This window comes from Pongo pygmaeus, chromosome 8, assembly GCF_028885625.2.
Source record: "Pongo pygmaeus isolate AG05252 chromosome 8, NHGRI_mPonPyg2-v2.0_pri, whole genome shotgun sequence".
Classification (NCBI taxonomy): Eukaryota; Metazoa; Chordata; class Mammalia; order Primates; family Hominidae; genus Pongo; species Pongo pygmaeus.
Window position 1 is genome coordinate 16,629,874 of NC_072381.2, and position 20,001 is coordinate 16,649,874.

The following is a 20,001-nucleotide window of genomic DNA, read 5'->3' on the forward strand; positions in this document are numbered from 1 at the left end:
GTGAAGAAAATGAAAATGAGCCAGCCAGGGTATGATAGCTCAGAATGAAAGTCAGTAGTCAACTCCCAGGAACCTCACAGGAAAGGAGAAACTTCCCGCACCCATGGCACACGGAGGCTTAATTGGTTCTCCTATGGTTTATAAGAAAAGCTTTGACCAGGCACGGTGGCTCACGCCTGTAATCCCAGGACTTTGGGAGGCTGAAACAGGTGGATCACCTGAGGTCAGGAGTTCGAGACCAGCCTGGCCAACATGGCAAAACCCCGTCTTTACTAAAAATACAAAAATTAGCAGGGAGTGGTGGCACACACCTGTAGTCCCAGCTACTCGGGAGGCTGAAGAAAGAGAATCACTTGAACCCGAGAGATGGAGGTTGCAGTGAGCCGAGATCATGCCACTGCACTCCAGCCTGGGCGACAGAGGGAGACTCCGTCTCAAAAAAAAAAAAAAAAAACTTTGAAAATACTTCTGACCTCTTAGAAGTAGATTCATGGACACATGATAGGGCTTTTTTTTTTTTTTTTTTTTTTTTTTTGTATTTTTAGTAGAGATGGGTTTTCACCATGTTGGCCAGGCTGGTCTCAAACTCCTGGCCTCAAATGATCCACCCACCTTGGCCTCTCAAAGTGCTAGGATTACAGACGTGAGCCACCACGCCCAGCCACATATTAGTGCTTTTTGTTTTTTGAGATGGAGTCTTGCTCTGTCACCCAGGCTGGAATGCAATGGCACTATCTCAGCTCACTGCAACCTCTACCTCCCAGTTTCAAGTGATTTTCATGCCTCAGCCTCCCGAGTAGCTGGGATTACAGGTGCCTGCCACCACCCCCAGCTAATTTTTGTTTTGTTTTTGTTTTTGTCTTTTGAGATGGAGTCTCACTCTGTTGCTCAGGCTGGAGCACAATAGCGTGATCTCAGCTCACTGCAACCTCTGTCTCCCAGGTTCAAGCAGTTCTCCTGCCTCAGCCTCCCAAGTAGCTGGGATTACAGGCACCCACCACTATGCCCAGCTAATTTTTCGTATTTTTAGTAGAGATGGGGTTTCACCATGTTGGCCAAGCTTGTCTTGAACTCCTGACCTCAGGTGATCCACCCACCTCGGCCTCCTAAAGTACTGGGATTACAGGTGTGAGCCACCACATCGGCCATTTTTGTACTTTTAGTAGAGACGTGGTTTCACTATGTTGGCTAGACTGGTCTGGAACACCTGACCTCAAGTGATTCACCCACCTCGGCCTCACAAACTGCTGGGATTGAGCCACTGCACCCTGCCACAAAATAGTGCTTTAATCCTCACATCGTGGAGTTCCCAAAGTAATAGACATATCAACATGGATAAAAAGCCAATAAGACAATGACTGTCTAATGTTCGCAACTCATCTCCAGGCCAATTTCCAATCCCAAACAATCCCTTACATTTCTCTAGGTCCTTCATTCCTTTCATGCAGTGTCTAATGGGGTATACTTTTCCTTCATTCCCTTCGTGCAGTGTCTTCCTTCCCTTCATGAAATGTCTAATGGGTATATTTTTCCTTCACTTTTTTTTCCCATATTGTCTTCTCCTAGGATGTTTTTATTCCTTCTTAGCTCTCTGTGTGATTGGATCTCTACAGTGGTATTTTGGGGTTACCTTAGTTCATCTCTTTTTACTTGTTATAATGCAAATTTCTTGATATAATCTACTCTTGCTCTGTACTCTACTCTTGTCTGTAGCCTGTACTTGTCTTACATTTCTCTCCTTTCCCTTTCATTTACATAATCTTACATCCTAAAATAGTTTTATTCTTTATATGATATCTATTGAAATGAGAAGATATCCATAAAATTTATCATAAAATAATAAATTTTATTTAAAAAATAAGCACTCCAGAACATAAATATCTGTATGAGTATTGTGCCTGAAAGAAAATGTTGGAATGATATTCTTTAAAGGCTTTAGAATTAATTTTAGAACCACTTTACAATCTTCACAAGAAAATCATCCTGCTACCATAGGGCAAAGCCTCATGTGTTACCCAGATTCGCATTATTCACCTAATTCACCAGACCTGAGGCCAGATTTCCTTTGATAGTTTTTACAGTTCATAGCAGTCCTTAGAGGATGAAAATTTACCCCATTAAGGATTCTCAAAATAGTGTGGGGGCATATTCTGAACACAGTTCTGAGGGAGAATTCCAAACTTGCTTTGGAATAATGGAAGCATCATTAAACTAAGTCTGTAGTACCCAAGTACTTTAGAGGGGAAAACTCCTTTTTAGATGAGTAAGTTCTGTTGTTTCTAGTAACAAATTGAACTTACTGTTTTATACTCACATCATTAAGAGCCATTTCAGAAGTTTCTGTTACTTGACTTCAACTATGTTCTTGTACATAGTGTGCTTGAAACTTCTAGTATGTACATGTAGAAAACGGGCTCTTCATAATAACAATTTATCTGTCATATTGTTTCTAGGACTATACTTGATAAGAAGGAGCTCTTGGAGTTTGCTCAACTTGGCTGCTACTTGGAATATGATCTCTTTGGTACTGAACTACTTCATTACCAACTCGGCCCAGATATTGACATGCCTGATGATAACAAAAGAATTAGAAGGTAAGTATGGTAAAGTCTCTCATAGCATTCCCTTTCCCTAGCCCTTTTTGATTGTCATATCTAGGGAAGTATTAGCAAAGATTCAGAAAACAGTAAGCAGGCTGAAGCACAGACTTGCAGAGAAAAATATATCTATGCTGTTTCAGGGAGAAAATCTCTCTATATTATTTTAAGGAGAAAATGAGTCATCCTAAGTAGGCTAAAGCTTAGCAGAGCCTTAGAAGTTCAGTGCAGATGGGCAGCTGACAGGAAACACAGATAATACCCAACCCCTGCCATGAAAATCAGAGAACAAAGGACATTTTCCTCTTTTTACCCCTAATGAAATAAGCTGTTCCTCTCTCAGGTTGACCACACTAAAGCCATAACTTCCTACAAGTAATATTTGAAATGCTTTATCAAAAGTTTTCATTAAAAAGGTGATTTCAAGTTAAATGCTAAAAGTATAAGGTTTAAAGACTAAATATCATATAAAATGAATACAGTCTTCCAAAATTGTATGTGTGATGCTAGCCAATAATTGCAGGAGTCATTCTTTGTAATCAAGTAGAAAGTTTTAGGCGTCAGTGACAGCTACCTAGTTTGGTCTTGGTCACATGGTGATAAGAAGATTGAATGAACCAAGTTAGAAAATCTAGGAGGAGAAATAAATTGGACATTGACAAGGAAGACTTTCCTTTGGGAATATCTAAGTGTTGCTATCCAGTGAAGCCCTAAGATATGGTTTGTATGTGATAGTTGAACCGTGGGAATGAATGACATCACTCAGAGAAGAGGATGAGGACAGAGACCCGGGCACAGAGACATTTAAGGGATGGAGTAGGAACCGTTGCTCAAGGAAAGGTCGAGGAGAAGTTTTCAAAATGATAACATGAGAGATATATGTTGTTATGGAAGTCAGTAGAGAGGAAGTCTCAGGGCAGAAGGGCTTGAATGCCAGTAATAAGTGACAAATATCAAGGGAAATAAAGACTGAAAAGCATCCATTGGATTTCACAATTAGGAGGCTCACGTTTTATAAACAGTAAGTGCAGTCTCAGTGGAAAAGGCTTGAGAAATGGGTGGGCCGTGAGGAAGAGGAGAGAGGATGTTGAGGTGACTCTTTCAAGAAGCTTGGCAGTGGAGGGAAGCAAGGAAATGGGGCTGGAGTTAGAAGTCAATAAAGGATCAAGGGAAGCTTCTAGTAAGAGTTGAACAATGTTTATGTGACTTAAGAGCAAGAGCAGAGCCAGAGCCAGAGAGAATGAGTCCAGGGAAGTGGTGCCCATTCCACAGGGTTACTATAGAATTGACATGAAATAATGTTTTCCAAGTTTTTGTCTGAGTGTCTGGTGCAGAATATGGAAGTGTTCAATAGATGTTGACTTTAAAAACTCTGGATAGATAAGAAATATAGAGCAAGGTTTCTAAGGCGACAAATAGATGGAATCTGGGGAACAAATAGAAAGTCAATTAAAAGGATGCTTTTTCCATGGAAATGAGAGGGCACAACACAGCAATGGGGTGAATGCAAATAGAAGTCTTAGTGAGGGAAACAGGAGACTGAGGACACATGGCCACTTGTCCTCTAGTGTCTCTGTGAGGTGGACATGGTTATCTCCTGAGAAAAAAAGAGGGGATTTAGGGCAGCACCATGTAGAGCAGGAGGAAGGCTAGGAATGGCTGTCAGGTCAGTGAGAGAGATCTTGACATGGATGTGTTATGTGCAAGACGTAGTTGAGTCTAGAAATCATGATTGCATGCCTGTGTATTGGCACCAATGCACATGATTTGGTGATTATTTTCCAAAAGCAAAACCGTTTTGCATTTTGGTAGTGGAACCAGAGAAGTTGTGTGCATACAAGCAGAAAATGGGAACAGTTCAAGAGATTGAGAGTTGGGATTCTATCTGAAAGAGATGGATAACAAAGGAAGGGTTGAGATGAGGGTCATGGGATCCAAGCTGGAGGGAAGAAAGCATAGAGAGGAATGGGCAGATAGACAGCAAAAGCATAGCAGGGCAAATAACTGGACTGCAGGCTTTAATGAAGTGGGTGGAGCATATATATGTGTTCAAATATATATACTGTATGTGTATGTGTATATATATATGTGTGTGTGTATATATATACACAGTAGAAGAAGTGAGTGGAAAAAGTAGAAAAATGTAACATGATCAGAGTGGGAAACTAAAGATGGAGATTTCCAAGGGGGAGCAGTAGTTCCCTATGATAACAAGAACTAGAATATAATTATGAGAACAGAAAAGTGGTTGCAATGGAAGTAGCAAAGCGGGAATTGAGAAGTGATGTCCAGGAACCATGAGATTCAAGTATTGCTAGTTGAATGAGGCACGCTGGGTTGAGGGGAATATCTTGAGCCAGTGGTCATAGTTGGGACATCCTGAGGATCTTTCCCTGGGAAGTCACATTTACGTCTGTATGCCTTCTGCTGTCTCCAAGTACTGGCATTTGGCCTTGATCACCTCATTAATAGTACTATGCTTCAAGTTTAGTATCATTAGGGAAAGCTAGTTAATCAGTGTTGCGTTAGTTAAGTAAGATGGCAACTCTCAACTCTACATGAGCAAATGACTTCACCTGTCTTGACCAATGAAGCTGTCTTTTCTTTTAATACTCAGATCAGTTATTTGACAAGTAGATATATTGTTTCTTTGTTTATTTTTGTTTTATTATTTTAATGTACTTGCCGAGGAACCCGATTCAATACAGGTGAACCTGTTCCCCTAAAGCCCTACTAGTTAGTTTATACTCAGAGGAGACTATTCCTTGCCTAAGGGCATCTGGAATTTAAAATAGGGCAGTGCATTCAGTCATTCTTATCTTTCACAATCTCAAAAACATGATTTCCTGATCAATGCCCTCAACATATGTTTTATTTCTTTTTTCTTTCTTTTTTTTTTTTTTTTGAGATGGAGACTCGCTCTGTCGCCCAGGCAGGAGTGCAGTGGCGCAATCTCACCTCACTGCAAGCTCTGCCTCCCAGGTTCACGCTATTCTCCTACCTCAGTCTCCCGAGTAGCTGGGACTACAGGCGCCCGCCACCACGCCCGGCTAATTTTTTGTATTTTTAGTAGAGACGGGGTTTCACCGTGTTAGCCAGGATGGTCTCGATCTCCTGACCTCGTGATCCGCCCACCTCAGCCTCCTAAAGTGCTGGGATTACAGGCGTGAGCCACCGTGCCCAGTCTCAACACATGTTTTCTAAATCATCTTGGAAATGGGAACTTTGCACTCTGGATCGCCTTTTCCCAAGCCCCTTTGTGGTAGTGAGGTGCATCTTTTGCACGCCTGTGTCTCGTATGAGGCTCCCAGACCTTCTAGAACAAGAGAAAGAAGATCTGTAAAGGAGCATCTGTGAAGGAGATAGAAGGGTCAGATGACCGATGGCTCCCCCAGCATTCCTTCTTAGCTCCTTCTGGCCATTTGTTTATCCTTTACTGTGCTAAATATAGCCATTCTGGATGTATGGAAATAATAAAAATTATTATAATATGAATGTGTGTGTATATATGTAATGCCTGTGTGCTATTCCATACATATGTATATGTATGTGTGCTTAATCTTCCTTAAATTAAACCATGCATTATCGTTTGACCCAAGGACAGCCCATGTTAAGCACTGAATGCCCTTTTGGGTTGCATGTGCTCCGGTACCCCACTGTCTTGCACACTTGGTTTTCATCATGCATCTGCAGTCCTTTTCTGAGCCATTGTAGTCTTAAACCTCTGAAGTGCATGAACACACAAGCACGCTTCTGCCTACCTCTGGTGTTCAGCACCAGAAATTCAGTGTCTAACACCTGTTTTCAATCTTCTGCTCCATTTCTCAAATCTTATTATATCTCTGCCTTTTCACACTTTGTAGTCTCTCTCTAATATTTGTTTGCAAACACTAACTCATTTGTATTTCTATAATTACCGTGATTTTTTGTCTTCTCGTCTGTAGTGGCTCCCCCTTTTCTGGCAGCATCTCTGTAACTCCTGTTCTTCCATATAATGGCACAACAGGAGAGATGATCTTTTAGTGTAAGCAGGACGGGGCAGGTTTTCTTGATAGTCAGGATATGATTGTGTGTCCAGAGCCACAACGTTATCTTTCTCATGAGATAAGTAGTCTCCAGATTCTTGACTTGATGGGCTCTAAGGATTCCCGGTTTTAAGTATGAGTATCTTGTCCTCTATACTCTTTCATTCTACTTCATGATTTGATAACATTGTGTTTCAAGGTCTGACACAAGACATCTTAGAGGAATTTGTTTATCCACATGATCTGCCTTTATAATATGAGAAATTGTATTTATCAGATAAGAAACATAGGCAAAAATTTTGGAAAATGCCCAGAAAATATCAGGGAGAAAGTGTTTCCTAAAACCTCCTATACCATGATACTTCTTTGCAGTTGTGGATCAAGGTTTGTCACCCTAAGCTTCAGCATTGTGCATGCATTCTGTCAAATCTTTGTCTTTTTATGTGATCATATAACTTATCTTAGATAATTCCCCTAAACTGAGTGTGTTCCAAAAGTAACTGCAGATCAGAACTTCAGGATATTATACAAATTTCAATGAGGCAAAAAATCTTAGTGGCACAAAAGTCATTACATGCACTTATAGGACAGGCATGGCTCTTCCCTGCTGGTGCTTGCATTCCTTTGACCTGCAGATACAAAGTCTATTCTTCCATTATAATTTATTTTAAAATATGTGTTCTCAGAGGGCAGGGCTTTGTGCTTCAGTTTTTTTGTGTGTGTAGTACCCCACGTTTTGCTCACTGTAGTAGTTATTAAATATGACTCATGTACTAGGACACCAAGAAATGCTTTTGAAACAAAAAAAGATACCTTTCAAATAATCAACCTCTGGAGGAAGGCACTGTCCATCCGCCAAGATCCACTTTAGATTCTAGACGCCAAAAAAACTATTCAGAGAATCCCATAGAAGAGCCATTGTCTGCGAGTGGCATCTTCTACCATCAAAGACCCATGGAAGTCACGACAGACACTGCCCAGAGTCCAGACACGTACAGATGGTGGCTGTCAGGAGGTGACTCACTCTACAGATTCCAGCATTTAACAAAGCAAAGAGGATTTCATTTTTAGAGAATAGTCAGGAAGCTGTTCTTTAGTCCACCGACTATAAATTTAAAGGAACAGCTTATTATTTTAGCAATCTTGCTGACATGGAAAGAAGACAGAATATATTTGTATTGGTCAGTTTCATCCAATGCTCAGAGACTACAACTAAATCAAAATTTCCATAGACTTCAAAGGGGCAAATGGTTAAAATACTGACCAACCTTTTTTCAGTGGCTTTGTAGCTTATCAAGTGCCCCTCACTTGCAGACCAACTGATTTTGCTCTCAGAATATTTTACTTGTAGTGACATTCCTTTTGTTTCCCTATTTTAATCGCAAATAGTCCTTGATATTTATTTGGTAGATAAAAGGAGAGAGCAAGAATGAGATCTGAAAAATGGGCCCACAGAGAGAGGCATTTGAGAGAGGATTGCTGAATACAAATCCAGAACAAAGTTATTTAGTGAAATGCCAAAGTGGTCATTCATCCCAACTGGCACATCCTATCAGAAGCTATCTTTAATGCAGTATTGCCAGGCGTTGTCATAAATATCACAGGTTAGAAATTTCTGTGTGCATGGAATAAGGATGTGTTCCTGCTAGGATGCAGCAATATTTTTATCATCACCACACAATATTTATTAAAGGTCTCTCAGTACACACGCCACAGTAGAAGGCAGTATCTTTACGACAAGCACAATAGGTTAATGAGTAAAAAGTCGAAAACACCCTGAAAAGCGAAAATGAAAGACAAATGACATCTAATGAGTTAACATTTTTCACAGGGTGCGTCTCCTGGTGGAAGAGGGCTATGAAGATCGAATTCTGGTAGCACATGACATACATACGAAAACCCGGCTGATGAAATATGGAGGTCACGGCTATTCTCATATACTCACCAATGTTGTTCCTAAAATGTTGCTGAGAGGTATAACTGAGAATGTGCTTGATAAGATTCTGATAGAGAACCCTAAGCAATGGCTAACTTTCAAATAGGATGGTTGCTTATGAATTCACACCTTGAGTATAAAACTTGCAGAGAACATTCAGCGATTTCCAGTCCACTGTGAGATACTAATCAGTTACCTAGGACTAATGACTGATCATTTCCTTCTGATGAGAACTAGGAGGGTTTGCCTTCTCTGAGACCAGCTATTACAACTGTGCCTCTAGGGAGTTACTCAGCCTAATTGAGCCCTATTATTTTGCCTTAACAAAATAAATACAGAAGTACCTATTTCTAAACAATGATTTGAAGTCTATATCCTCTAAGCGGAGTTGTTGTTTTTCTCCCTAATCTATCAGCTGCACTACTTGAGAAAATTTAAAGTGTTTCTAGTTGAATTATTCCCTTCTTGAGCGATGTAATGTTTCTTGTAATATTGATGATCCTACTAATTATCCTGCGGTTCTTTAATTAATGGTTAATGAATAATATGGCACTGTAAAATAGCTTCTGCAACAAGGGAAGTTAAATTTTGAGACTTTTTCCCCAAAGGATACTGACTGTAATACGATTACCAATTCACAATGATAAAAATACTTTGAAAGGTTAATTTTATACTGTCCACCTATCTATATATTCTTCTAATAAAGTGATTTTGATATCTTTGGCTTTCTGGTATCTATTTTGCCATACATTTTGCTGTTTTGCAAAGTTTGTGTAAGAACACATAACACTACTGAATTATAAAAATTCAATCATAAAAGTCAAAATATATTACATAATATAGTTTAATGAATCATTACATTTATAACAAAGGCCACAATTTAATTAATTAGTAAGATATAATGCAAAAAAAAGAGAAATGTTTGCCTTATATATATTCCCTTTATTTCCTTTACCTTTTGTTTTTCCTTGGACCTAAACAGAGAAAATAATGCTTATTTATCTGAAGAAAAGGTCAGATCTATTGGAAATGACAGCCCGATACTAGAGCCTCCTCTTTAAAAGGTATCCAGCCCTGATATTTTGTGTAAATAAAACGTTTTTAAAAACTTTTAGTTAAAACACTTAGGTGATGGGCACTGCTGCTTATAAATTCATCTTTTGGTTGAATCCTCACTATGCTATTTGGTACCTAAAAATATTCTCCAAACCCTTGCTGCCAATTCCTCTTTGATAAATATATAGTTAATTTGAAATAAAATCCATTGCAATTCATTTATGAGTTATCTTACATATCACAAAGGCCAGTTAGAATTCGTCATTATTCTTGATGAAGAGTCTGTTTTTAATCATAAAAATCATGACAGTTACTCAGACCCAGGCATTTCAACAGAGCTAACACTACCTTCAGATAGGCACACCATGCATAACTCTTGGGAAGTTGAGCTTTGCTAAATAAAAGATATTTCTGCTGATCAAAGATGATCAAGCTTTCTGTGTATTGGAACAGAAAGTAACAAAGAGGAATGAGCCAGGAGAACAAATTAATTCCTTTAAATAAAAAAAAAAATGCAAATGTCCTTCACCAGTAAAGCAAGCAAATTTTTATAATCTCTGTTTTTGAAATCTACTTGTCACAGAGTTTTCAAAGGCAATGAAAGGGGAACAGATTTTTCATTGTAATAGTGAAAGTTGTGTGATAATTAGGAGATATCAACATGCATTTTTAATCTTTTCCTTAGATGAAAGAGATGGCTTTTGGCAGTGTGTTCTAACCAGAAAGAAAGGATTTGTATTACTCTCCAAATCTACTGTTCTGTCAGCTTCACTCCACCTGAGAAAAAAGAAAAAAAAATTGATAGCTCAAATGCATGTAATTCATAAACACTGCAAAGGAGAGCCACTTGGTGTCTGCAGTCCTCATATTAACAGTCTGTCACGGAATGCAGTTAAAGTATTGATTGGCATATGGTAATAGAGCAACTATAACCTTAACTTACAGACCTGTGAAATAAGGGGCATTTTAACCTAATACAATTAATTTTCTGGATAACTCTTAAAGAGAAGTCATTTTAACTGTTTTTGCTACTCCATATATTGTCATTCAAAATATATTTTAACCCAAAATAAGTTAAATAATTTGTGCATGTTTGTGTGTGTATATATGCATACACTTTTTTATATTAAAATTTTGAGGCTATACAGCCACTGTGCCCTGTGGAATAAAGCCATATATATATGTTTTATATGTATATGTTTTATACATATATAAAACATTTCATCTAACATATATATGTGTGTGTGAGTATATCTGTGCATGTTTAGCAGATATTTGTATAAAATATAAACACTCTGTTGTCATATCGGTTATATGCGAAATTGTTAATTTTGAAATAACCTCAGGCCACAGACTTGTAGTAATCATTTGAAGGCCTCACCTAGTGTCCCCTTGGTGACGTATGCAGCAGCTCAAATTAAACCTTTGTGCATTGGGTTATGAATAATCTTTTGTTCCAAAGATGGCAAAAGCCTCGGTTTGATTTGATACTAAAGAATAAATTTCTCTGACTTTCCCAGTGAATCTAAATGTATTCAGTTGACAAAATGGACACATAAGGGCTTTTTCTAAATACCGTACATAATTACACATTTTCACACTTAGAGGGTAATCCTATGATACACTGTCAATCTCTATTTTTAAAGACTATCACCAGAAAAGAGAGAAAAGAAAATTCATATAAGAAAAAGAAAATATGAAAATGATCATAGGCTTGGGAATTCCCTCAAATCCAGAAAATTCCAGGTTAAGGCTTGAAGTTGAATCATTCCCAGGTCTAGCTCTAAAGTTAACAAGAGTACAAGGCAAACAATTTCTTTGGGGACAAGCAGCATTATTTCAATTAGACCTTCTCCTGCAGGGTAAAAATCATTCTTCCCCACACTATGAATGGACTCCAAGTATCATAATAAGCAGGTAAACTCACAAGAACCAAAGCTGACATATGGATAAAAGCAGCAAGATCACAGTACACCAAAGTATCATATATATAGAAGAAATAATTCAATGTCTTAGATTTGTCTATAAAAATTTGTGATCTATATAGGACTTCATTCACATGGACACTAACGATAAGGAGTATTTGCTTTGGCGGTAGTGGATCACACATCTGCTTATCTTGCTTTGATATTTTTTACATAATGTTTCTGAGTGATACAGATGTGAGTCAGGTAGCATTTGATTTCCCCACATATACACAACTGAGGTGCCCTGCCATTGGCATCCCCTGGGATCCTTGATTCACTGACGTTAGCCATACGAATCCAGTGTTCAAACTCAGAATAATAATCTTAGTTTCTGCATTATCAGTCAGCATAAATAATAAATCCAGAAAACGTGCTGTATTTGTTGTTGTTTCCTCCATGGGCTTTCCCGCCATCTAATTTGATATAGACTTCGTCTCCCGGCTCCAAATGAAGAACCACACTGTTACTGGCATAGTCGTAATTCTGATCAGCATCTTGGGCAATTGCACTAGCACGCACCTATGTGAAACAGACAAGAGTTAGGATGCGTAAATGAGAATTCTCAAGTTTTCTTTTTTGCCATTCGTGTAGCATCACAAGCTGACTTGCTGCCATAGTACAGAATTTAGCATAGGAAAGTCCATGTTGACCTCAGAGCTTTATGAGGATAGTGCTGTGGCAGTTTCAGCTACATTAGTGAGAAGGAGGACAGGAAGGGACAAAATAGTGCTTCAGTGGGGACCATTCTGGCAGTCTAACTACACATTCTAAACCGTGCATACAATTTATTATCTTCCTGTATCACTCGTTTTTCTAACTCCTTCAATCCCTATGCCCAATCACATTTTGAAAAGAAACTAATAGTATTTTTTGCATTTTAATTTAAGCCAAATAGCAATATTCTAATCAGCTGTTTATGAATACAGAAGTTCAAGTTTAAGTTCAGCTGTTCACCACAATTATTAGAAAATTGAGGTATGTAATAGCTAAAAATACCCAGGAAAATACCAACTCCTCTACTACTTACAAAGAAAAAAAAAAAGAAAAAGTCTTTTGATTTAGGGCTTTCCAAATCTAATTCATGTAAAGCCCCCTTTACCAGGCTGCTTCATAAGCTTAGCTCATTTATACATCTTTGATTATATCACCTGAGTTTTCAGAGTTCTTTTTTTCCATCATGTCTTTTTATTACTTAACTATGACATGTGCATTTAAATCAACAATTTAACCTCAACATATCTAAAAGTTAAAGGACTAAATTTTCATGCTCTGAGGCCTCTCAAGTTTGAAGAATTTTTTAATGATTTCATTGAATACCCACTTAGGAGATTCTAAATATGTGGCTTGATTTGAGGACAGAGGCTGCTTATAATCTGCCCATGGTAAGCCTGTGATCTCATTAGTGAGTTGATAGACATTTACAAACAGTCAAATTGCCTATCGTCTCATGCATTGTGGACATTCTGTCAGATCCTTAGCTCAAATTAGGCTTCATATTCATTTAGATATATTGTGATTCTGCCTTGGAAAATCTTTCAACAGGCAGACTTAGATTTTATTTATTTCAGTAAAACATCTTCTACTTTGTGGCTTGTTTCATTTCTATTCCACTATAATGATATTTCCCTGAATAACACAGCAAGTGATTTAGTGGTTTTGTAAACCTGCACTATGTAATAATGCATGATTTGGGGTACAATATGCTGGATTTTATCACTTGGCAAAATGAGAGAAATGAGACAGAAGTCAAGAATTTCCATGCATTTCTTTCAAAATTTAAATGATGAGTTTTCCAATTAAATTTTCTTGTGATATATTCTCACATTAATGCTGAAATGTTAAAAAAAAAAAAAAAAAAAGGAGAAGACTCTTTAACACTGCTGAACTTGTAAAGTCATTTGAGTAGTATCTTTAAAATGTCTTTCTGGGTATCATATAGCAAAAGGAGAAAATGGCTTAAAGGATTTAGAATTGCTTAACACTGTACTAACAGGCACTAATATAATGAAAGCAATATACCATGTAATTATGCTTGGAAGCACTGACTCCAATGTATATGCCAATTTAGTAAAGTGGTCTGTTTTGACCATTAAATAATGATGCAGTCTGACTTCAAAATATTTTCTAAAGATTAATCATGAGTTTGTAGGAGTTGAATGCGTTGATTCATTAATTTCATCTAGCCATTAATTCCCAGGGAAACAAATCTACAAGAAGGATATTGCTATTATGACTTGTGTTTTTTTCTCATCTTTGGATTTTTAATGGTGAAAAAAATTAAAAACAAAATATTCATGAGCTATGTTAGTAATACATTAGTTATCAACCCATAATATACTCCTCAGCTATTACTAATAACCAGACACATTTTATTCAGTGCTTTGGGTATTTAGGACATGTTCTATGGTTACTGGGCTTTAACATGGTTTTCTACATGAAGGTACTGGAGAAACAGGACATATTAAAATTACTTGATTTAGACATAATAATCCTTTTAAAAATATAATGCCATTTTTATTCTCCAGGGTGTAACCACAAAACCAAGTGAACGTCACCATTTTTAATTCAGTAGGTGTAACCACAAAAACCTGTGAATGCATTAGAGTGATTCCACAGACTGAAAGGTTACCCTCACAGTTTCCACCACCTTTGTTGGATCAAGCCAGTGTGGTTGCTTTTTAATGAATGTAATTCTCTAAGATTTCAACCTATACTGTACCGTAAGACTGTCCCAATTAAATAATTGCCATACTCCAGTGTACCTGGCATGATTTTGGTATGGCTGCTCACCTGATCATACTCTAAAGATATAACAAGACTTGAAATTTCAAGCTCTAGTATCCAGCTCAGTGACTTCAATTCTTTCAAGCCATCAAACTATTGAGGAAGGTAATGTGTTCACCCTGGAGACTGTTTCCAGATTCCTAAATGTACAGTGATTTCAGCATTCTGTCTGGGAATAAGATCCATCCTTTCTTCAGCGCAATCTACCGATTTCTACCTAAATTTACTCCAATGTCTTTTCTTATTACAAGATAACTATTTAGATTCTGCTTTATCTTTAGTCCATATTTCTTTAACCCTAAAAAGATTATGAATTTGACATGTCATTGATCTCTCTAATAAGCGAATACCAACCCACAAACCACTCATCCTTTTAAAAATATTTCATGTTCATCGGTGCCATAACTAATAAATTTTTAAGAGTACCAACTGGTCTTTAATTATTTTATGCTTTTAATCCTGAAACAGTTTTAGTTTTCATTCGAGTGGCTTATTTATTATAGTGGCATTAGAGTGATTGTATTCAAATAGCAATTTTTCTTCATGTTTTCTGCTAAAAGGATTACCAACATTAAAGAGATTTCCTCTTTCCAAATGTAAAGCTATTTGAGTTGAACTTTTACCTTTAATATGCACTGTCATGGGCTTTCAACAAATGGTAGGATTAAGTTTAGGTTGATGGCTTCATGGAGAGTATGAGAGCTTCGGTCATTTTAGGGGTATGTTTCTGTGTCTGCAATAGGTTGCATAGTTTTAGCATTATCTTATTAGTGAGGATCTATCATTAGAGATAATATTTATGGTGACATTTGTAATTTAATGAATTGCTACTGATGTTCTCGTAATTTCATTTTCACTGTACTTCTGTGGAATCATAAACAAAAGGTTAAGTGGCACATCAGGTTAATTTACTGGTCTTTGATGTTTCCATCTGTGATCTTACATTCTACACAAAGCATAAATAAAATGGCTCTCATATGGTTACAGTCCAGAAGCATTTCTCTCTCTTAGAGGGAACTGCATTTTTAGTTTAATTTTTGTGCTTCTCAAAATCCACTTAATCCATAGAACGTTACACTGACATGGATCTCTGAGTTTCTGTTTTATGAAAACAAATTAGATCAGCTCAGAGAGGGAACCTGGCATTCTAAGAAGTGATCAGACCAGAATATAATTGAAAAGCAAGAGTGAAGTATTATTTAAAATTAATAAAAAGATTTTATAAGATTTCTCATTTGTAACTGCCTGCAGACTGGACTTGACAAAATAGTTCTAATCTAGAGATAAAATTGCTTAACAGTAGTAGTGTAGTAACCATTTTCCAAAATAGTCCACAGTGAACTAAGAAAAAAATGTTGACCACTATAGATTTATTTTTCTGAATTACCTGTTGCATACCTTTTGCAGAAGTAGCAGCTTAATATTACCAATGAAAAGCATTATACATTATAAGGTCAGCTGTTTTACCTTATTATTTTTCCTGATCCTCATGGAATGTGTATGCTAGCGTGATACAAAGGAAGATTTTACACCCCAAACAATGAAATAATTTTAAAAACAAAACGCACATAGAACACCTACATGGTGTTATTTTCTTCAAATCAGCGTAATATACACAGGCTCAGCAGTCTAGACATCAACACTTAAACTAATTTAAATGTATTAATCCCTGCTTTTTTCATGCAATTGCAATTTCCAGATATTTAAAGATGTGAGCATTTTTACACATTTGCTGATAAAATTGGAATCATTTCATTTCAACTGATACCTCTAAAAATCATCTCTTCAGCCCGATTGTATTTTCCAGACCTGACCTTTGAGTCAGAAGAGAGCCAATTTGCAAATAAAGGGGTGTCTCATGGCTGCCTGCTGAGGGGCTGTTCATAAGCCTTTTTGTGAGGGTGATTCAATAGCTCCATTCTGGTACAGTGAGTCCTGCCCGTTTTAGCCATTTGCCTATAACTGTTTTACTGCTCTGTGAATAATTTTTATTTATCTTAATATTATTTTCATGCATAATAACGATGATAAACAACCCTGTCAGTGCCTCCTGGTGGCCATTTTTCCTCTTTTTGTTCTGTGTCCTGAGGGTCCCTTAAGCTATTTGTAGGATAGGGTAGAGAACAGGACGTTTTTTGTCTTTTTTCTCTCTTACGAATTTAGGACTTTTTTTTTTTTTTTTTTTTTTTTGGTCTGTCACTTTTGAAAGAATTCTGGCCCTGAAGTAGGTCTTCCGAATCCTGCTTGAATGGTGCTTAACAGAAACCTGGGTTATAGCTAAGAATCTCTGAATGTCCAGGGGTCGAGTTACCTAAAGCCCAATAGACCTCGTTAAGTCAAAGTTGCTGCAGGAGAGGAGGTCTCTTGATGGCGATGCCAGGGTCGCGGGCCATCCCCTATGCCACTCAATAAGCAAAGTTAAAACCGAGAAACTCAGCCCACACCGCAGGCTGCAGGCTGCAAGGCCTCGCCTCAGTGGCTACTGATTCGGCGTGCACAGAAGGTCCCATTACACTTTTAGGTAGTTACAAATATTATTTTCCTCCTCTGACTAAGAGATCAGACAAGCTTCGGTTTTGCAATGGCCTCGAATTTCTCCACAGTAAAGTGGCCCCAGCAGAATACTGCAGACCCATGCGTAGCCCTTGGAGCGGCGCCGACCGGCTCAGGGAATCAAATCCTCTTGGCCGGCTGGTCCAGAGGCCCGATAGACCCGGGGCTGGGCTCGAACCGGTCGTCCCCCAGGCCACCTGCCTGAGCGTCCTCCGACTCCACAGAGAGTTTGGGTTCTGAGTCTGGCTGCGCGCTGTGTTTCACCGCATGAACCCCCGAATCTCAACTATTCTTTTTGTTATCAGCACTCCTTGACTCTCCCATCCGCTATTTTTTGGCTGAAAACGAAACTGGAGTTTGCACCTTGAAATTGACTATATGTGAGTTTCATGGCCTGGGACACCGCAAGGACTCGGCGACGGCGGGCCCCACGGTCGCTCCTCCGCTGTGGCTGCGCCCTGCTTGGACTCATTCCTTCGGGGCCCTTGTTTCTCCCTTGGGCCTTTGTCTAACCACCCCGGAGTCGGTCACCCTGCCACGCCCATTCCGGACTCCCCCAGCCCTCTCCACTCCCCAGAAAGCCTGTAAGCGACCCTATGCTGCGGAGGATCCCACGGCCAGGGGTCGCTTCCCGCGCCGGGACTCCCCAGCGCACGAGCTGTCCCGGGGACCCAGCTCCCGGCTTCCCGCCCCTCGAGGGTCGCGCTCGCAGGCGCGCGCACCGATCGAGGGTCCCAGACTCCGGAACCGCCCTCTCCAGGCCGCGGGGCGCCCTCCTGCGCGCACGACCCCCGCCTCTCCAGGGTGGGACGGCGTTCCCCCTCGCCGTCGCTCCGGGGAGCCCGGCCGCCGCGCCCTTCCTCCGCGGGCTCCCACCCCCATTTCCGGGGTCTCCTCCCTCTCGCTCGCACCTTCCCGCGCTCCCTCCCCGCCCTCCCCGCCGCCCGCCCGCGCTCACCTGGTTGTTTTTGCAGAGATCAGCCCACATGCTGGTGCCGTCCCCTCCGCGCATCAGGACGTGGTAGGTGAAGAAGTAGATGCCCGGGATGGAGCAGGTGAACTTGCCGGTGGTGGGGTCGTAGTGGTTTCCGAGGTTGGTGACCACGTCGTCGAACTTGAGCACCTCGTAGCCTTCGTGCTGCCGCTTGAGGCCGGCGTAGAAGGCGATCTTGGGCACCGTGCTGTAGGTGGCGGCGCTGATGGCCCCGGCCGCGTTCAGGCCGGGCGCCCCGGGCGGGCCTGGCAGGCCTTGGCGGCCCGGCTCGCCCTTCTCGCCCGGGGGCCCCATGGGGCCCGGTGGCCCGGGCTCTCCGGGGGGCCCGCGCGGACCCGCCTTTCCGGGCCGGCCGGCCTCGCCTTTGGGGCCCTGGATGAAGGTGGGCAGGGACTGCATGAGGCCGCGGTCGGGTGTGGCAGCGGTGCTGGGCGCCTTGGTGCCCCCGTAGGGGTCGCAGACCATGCGGCAGGTGCCCAGCATCTCGTAATGCGCCGACGTGCCGGCCGAGCTCACCAGCACCGGGATGAGGATCACCAACAGCAGCACCATCACCACCCCCAGCGCCCCGGCGGCGATCAGGCGCCTCCTGCTGCCCACCAGCCGGCTCAGCGCGGGGCGATCCTCTTGTCTGCTTTTGGACAGAATTTTGAAGGTTGGGCGGGGACCTCTTCAGAGCCGAAAACAACCCCCTGCGAACCCCAACTCCCCTGGGCGGGCGTGCGCCGGCCGCTGCTGCCGACTCCTGCTCCCCCCGCGGAGGCTGCGGCTGGGGAGGGATCGCGGGCGCCCAGTGACTTGAGCCGAAGTCCCGAGCCCGGGGTGGGGGCCGGGGGAGGGGTGCGCGGGGCGCCCTCGCCTCCCGGGAGCTCCTTCGCACCTGTGGCTGCAGCCGGCGCCGGCGCGGCCACCGGGAGGGCAGAGCCAGCCACCGCCGCCTCCTGAGCTCTCCCGGGCAGCTCACACTTTTATGCCGCCGCCGCCTGCGATCGACTTTTCCGTTTTTGCAGACTGCGCCAGTTCGCACCAACTTTCCGTCTGAAGTTGCCTTTTTCTGCCTCCTCCTCCTCTTCTTTCGCTCGCTCAGTTCGCCCGTCCGCTGCCTTTTTTTTTTTTATTTCCTCCTTTCTCTCTTCCTCCTTTGCCACCACCACAACTCGAATAGACGCGCACCCCAAAGCCCCGCGTGGGCCCGGGCGTCCCCCGGGTGCGCCCAGCGGCGGCGGCGGGCACGGTCGGCACGGCGAGGCTCAAAGCTGGGGCGGAGGAGCGAGCGAGCAGCGGCGAGCGCCTCACGGCCGGGAGCGGAGCGAGAGAGAGACTGAAGGCAGAATTCTGCCTGGGTACCACCTGCCAGGAGAAGAGGAGGCTGACAAACGCGCGCCGGAGCAATTTATAGGCACCCAAGGCACAGAGGAAGGGGAGCCGCTTTGGCATCTCATTGCAGCATCTGCTCTGCTCATCCCACTCAGAGAGAGTTTGGCATTACTCTGACAATGTGGGATTTTTTTTTCGGCCTCTCTTTTTTTCTCTCTCTGCACATGGATGAGCAGTGAGATTCTGAATACTCCCTTGCTGAACCAAGCGATGGCAGGTCCTGCTGGACCCACCTGGCGGAGGGAGACAGCTGTGCGACAGCTTTCAGGGCTCAAGGGTCACACCTAAGTCCCAGATTTCCCCACTGCCGGCAGCCCCAGTTGGAGGGTGGAGGTGAAGGTTGAAAGGAGGGTGGCTGAGTTGACAGTGTTTCTTTGCTAGCTCCTCTACAATCAGTGCTTCAGGTGTTTTCAAAATGCCACTGTTAACAGAAGGAGGGCCTTTTAGAATTTTCCAGATGGTAGATGTGATTTTCTTTTAACCTGATGGTTTTCCTCCTCTGCCTTCTAAATGAATAAGATGTTACCCTAAGAACAGTGAGGTATGTTGAAAAGCCAAAGAACATTTCTGAATGATTTTAAATGAACATGTCCACCGCATCTGGGGGAGGAGGGGGTTGGTCCTTTTTACAAATGCTGCACCGTGGTGAGCGCATACATATGTACTCTACTTACAGGCTTACAGTTCTAGCAGTCTTTCAGGGGATGCTGCC

General features: G+C 41.5%; 2 protein-coding genes across 7 annotated transcripts in view; one reads left to right on the forward strand and one right to left on the reverse strand.

The window, feature by feature from the left end:
• The window catches only part of PTER (phosphotriesterase related), a 77,176-nt gene extending 67,898 nt beyond the window's left edge, over positions 1 to 9,278 (forward strand). For all 6 annotated transcript variants that reach the window (XM_063670434.1, XM_054436193.2, XM_054436192.2 and 3 more), the window contains 2 exons: positions 2,454 to 2,594; positions 8,454 to 9,278. In XM_063670434.1, coding sequence (XP_063526504.1) covers positions 2,454 to 2,594; positions 8,454 to 8,664 — 352 coding nt within the window. In that variant the 3' untranslated portion in view covers positions 8,665 to 9,278. The remainder of the gene's footprint in view (positions 1 to 2,453; positions 2,595 to 8,453) is intronic.
• Positions 9,279 to 9,392: 114 nt separating this feature from the next.
• C1QL3 (complement C1q like 3) lies at positions 9,393 to 19,310 on the reverse strand. Its single transcript, XM_054436194.2, has 2 exons — positions 17,877 to 19,310; positions 9,393 to 12,100 (listed from the first exon to the last, which is right to left on the reverse strand). Exons 1-2 carry the CDS (start codon positions 18,462 to 18,464, stop codon positions 11,921 to 11,923), a joined length of 768 nt encoding a protein of 255 aa, XP_054292169.1. The 5' UTR covers positions 18,465 to 19,310; the 3' UTR covers positions 9,393 to 11,920.
• Between the last annotated feature and the right edge of the window lie 691 nt (positions 19,311 to 20,001).

What these genes read in the sequence shown, in the direction of transcription:
- C1QL3 (XM_054436194.2), bottom strand. Translation starts at nt 18,464, where the DNA reads ATGGTGCTGCTGTTGGTGATCCTCATCCCGGTGCTGGTGAGCTCGGCC. An exon ending in ATCTCTGCAAAAACAACCAG is followed by an intron (nt 12,101 to 17,876) that starts GTGAGCGCGGGC and finishes TGTTTCACATAG; the next exon opens with GTGCGTGCTAGTGCAATTGC.